General features: G+C 39.8%; 1 protein-coding gene across 1 annotated transcript; it reads right to left on the reverse strand.

Moving 5' to 3' along the window:
- On the reverse strand, nucleotides 395–1925 carry LOC104755608 (probable galacturonosyltransferase-like 3). Its single transcript, XM_010478018.2, has one exon. The coding sequence runs from the start codon at nucleotides 1755–1757 to the stop codon at nucleotides 714–716; it is 1044 nt and encodes a 347-aa protein (XP_010476320.1). The 5' UTR covers nucleotides 1758–1925; the 3' UTR covers nucleotides 395–713.

The raw sequence follows: 2463 nt of genomic DNA on the forward strand, positions 1-2463 counted from the left end.
TCTCACAAAGATTGATATTTTGGGATATATTTTTGTCCCACAAAGATTGATGTTTTGCAAATTTCAAGAAGTAATCATTTAAAATATTAAAATTTTTGAATTGTTATTAGTTTATATTTTCTCTCTCTACCAAAAAATAATTATAAATTAATTAACAAATAAAAACTAAAAATTTTCTTAATATGTGTGAAAGTCTCAAAACATCAATCTTCATGAGACAGAGAAATACTATACATAAAACTTTCCGTTCACGTAAATTCAGACAAAAAACGTGGTTACTTTTCCGTAAATGATGCCATGTTATAATTAGATCTGTACAACCAAATTTCGAAAACCAAATATTTCAGCACATCAACGTAACTCATTTTTGGTAATTTAAACCTATATTGTAAACTGTCAAGTACAATGTTTTGATTCTTCGAACTACAATAATGAATTATAAATTGAAGTAAACAATAAAGAAAGAGACACATCTTATTGTAACCCATCGTTACATAAACTCTTCTTACACATATCAAAGACAACTAGTTGCAGAAGAATCTAACAAACTCTCTTCTTTGACTTTTCTTCTCATTTGATTCCACTTGGCTGCCACCGTTAGATCAAACGTATCTTCGATCATCTGCCACGTGGCTTTCATCGACGTTCGGCACAAAACACGTCCATGTCTCCTTCTACCTCCTCCACCGTCCGATATGTTTATTTGACCATCATCAGCTATCAGAGATCAACGGTGAGTAACGAAATAGATCATAAGGAGCCCACAACGAATCCAACGGACAAGGTCGTCTCGAGTCAAGCCTTAGCCATGGCTTCCCTTTCCCGCTCCAATGCAACAAACTCACCGGACCCGGATGCAGATTCCGGCAAAGCCCTTCCAAGTTATCACCACCAAGGCCATGCTGGTTCCACCTATGCTCCACCGGCTCAACATCTCCGGCGAAAACAAGCAGAAACGGAGGCAAAGATCCCAACTCGTAGATACGATGTCGTTTCTGTATCCTCATCCACGTCTCAAGCTTCGCCGTGACTCTCCCTTCTCTCCATTTCCCGAGATCGATCACCATCACTCCGGTGTTGAAGTAACACGGCTTACGTCCCTTCAACGCCGACTTGTAGCCTTGACTCGACCAGAATCTTGAAGTGAAGTAGTTAGTGAAGTTCGCGTGACAATACTCCGGAGCTCCGACAACGTGACGACGAAGATCGATACTCCAGAGCTTCGCCACGTCGTCGACGACTACGAGATCAGAGTCGAAGTAGATGACGCGGCGTACGGCGATAGGGAGGAGATCGGCGAGGTAGATCCGAGCGTAGTTCAAAGGCTGGTCCAAAGCACGACGGATGGAGGATGAGATTTTGCTACGGACGAGGTTAGGGTCAAAATGGTAAATATGATAGGTTAGGTAAGGGAACGTTGAGGAGATTATGCGGCGGAGATCGGGGCTACGGCGGTGAGTGGCGATGAAGTGGAAAACAACGTTTTCAGGACAAGAAGCGTGTTGTAGAACGGAGAAGACTCCGGCGACTGAGCCACGGAGGTAGATGGCGTCTAGAGTCATCGCAATGTGGATGAGGGAAGGGTTGTGTTCGCGATCCGACGGTGACCATGTCGTTTTGGAGCATTCTCTGCCGTTTTGAAACGCCGGAGCTTCGCGAAACGCGGGGAGGTCATCAGTAGTGAGAGCGACTGCGACGCAGCTAATCACGATTGGGAAGAGTAGAAGCAGACATAAACGCAGACGCAGTGATGACATTTTTGAGGCTTTGTGTTGTGTAAGTGTGGAGTGTGTGGAGTGGTGAGTGGAGACAGAGAGAGTGTGAAATAGAAGGGCTTTCTTGTGTCGGTTGTTAATGGCGGATTAGGGGTAGGTTCGACATTTTTGTTATTTTTCTTTTGTTGATGCGTAAGTGTTTGTTAATTGTTAATTTGTCGCTACTTGTTTGTTAATTGTTATGATAGGATATGAAATGCATTCATGTTATCATTACTTTACGTTGATAATTACTCTATTGGATTATGAATACGACAAAAGTCTTTTTTGATAAAGAGGGCAAATAATATCTGATATAGAATCCTTATAGACAGATTTTTGAAATAAAATAAAAACTAGGAGATAGGCATTATAACTAATATAATTATGCAATTGGTTATACATTTTTTATAACCAATACAACACCCTCTCCAAGACCCTCTACAATTGCATAAAAAACCATTTTATACAACATTTTTTCACCAAGACCCTCTACAATTGCATAAAAAACCATTTTTTCACAAGACCCTACTATACATTGGTTATGATGAATAATGATATGATGCAAAAATAAAGATGAAAGTTTTTTTTTTTTTTTTTACCTCAATAAAGATGAAAGTTGTAAACACAAATGTTTGGATGTTTTCGCTTTGTTAAAGGAATATTATCCTTCATAGATTCTTTTTTCCATTTTTTCCAATTTTCATAT

This window comes from Camelina sativa, chromosome 17 (genome assembly GCF_000633955.1).
Source record: "Camelina sativa cultivar DH55 chromosome 17, Cs, whole genome shotgun sequence".
In the NCBI taxonomy this organism is placed as follows: domain Eukaryota; kingdom Viridiplantae; phylum Streptophyta; class Magnoliopsida; order Brassicales; family Brassicaceae; genus Camelina; species Camelina sativa.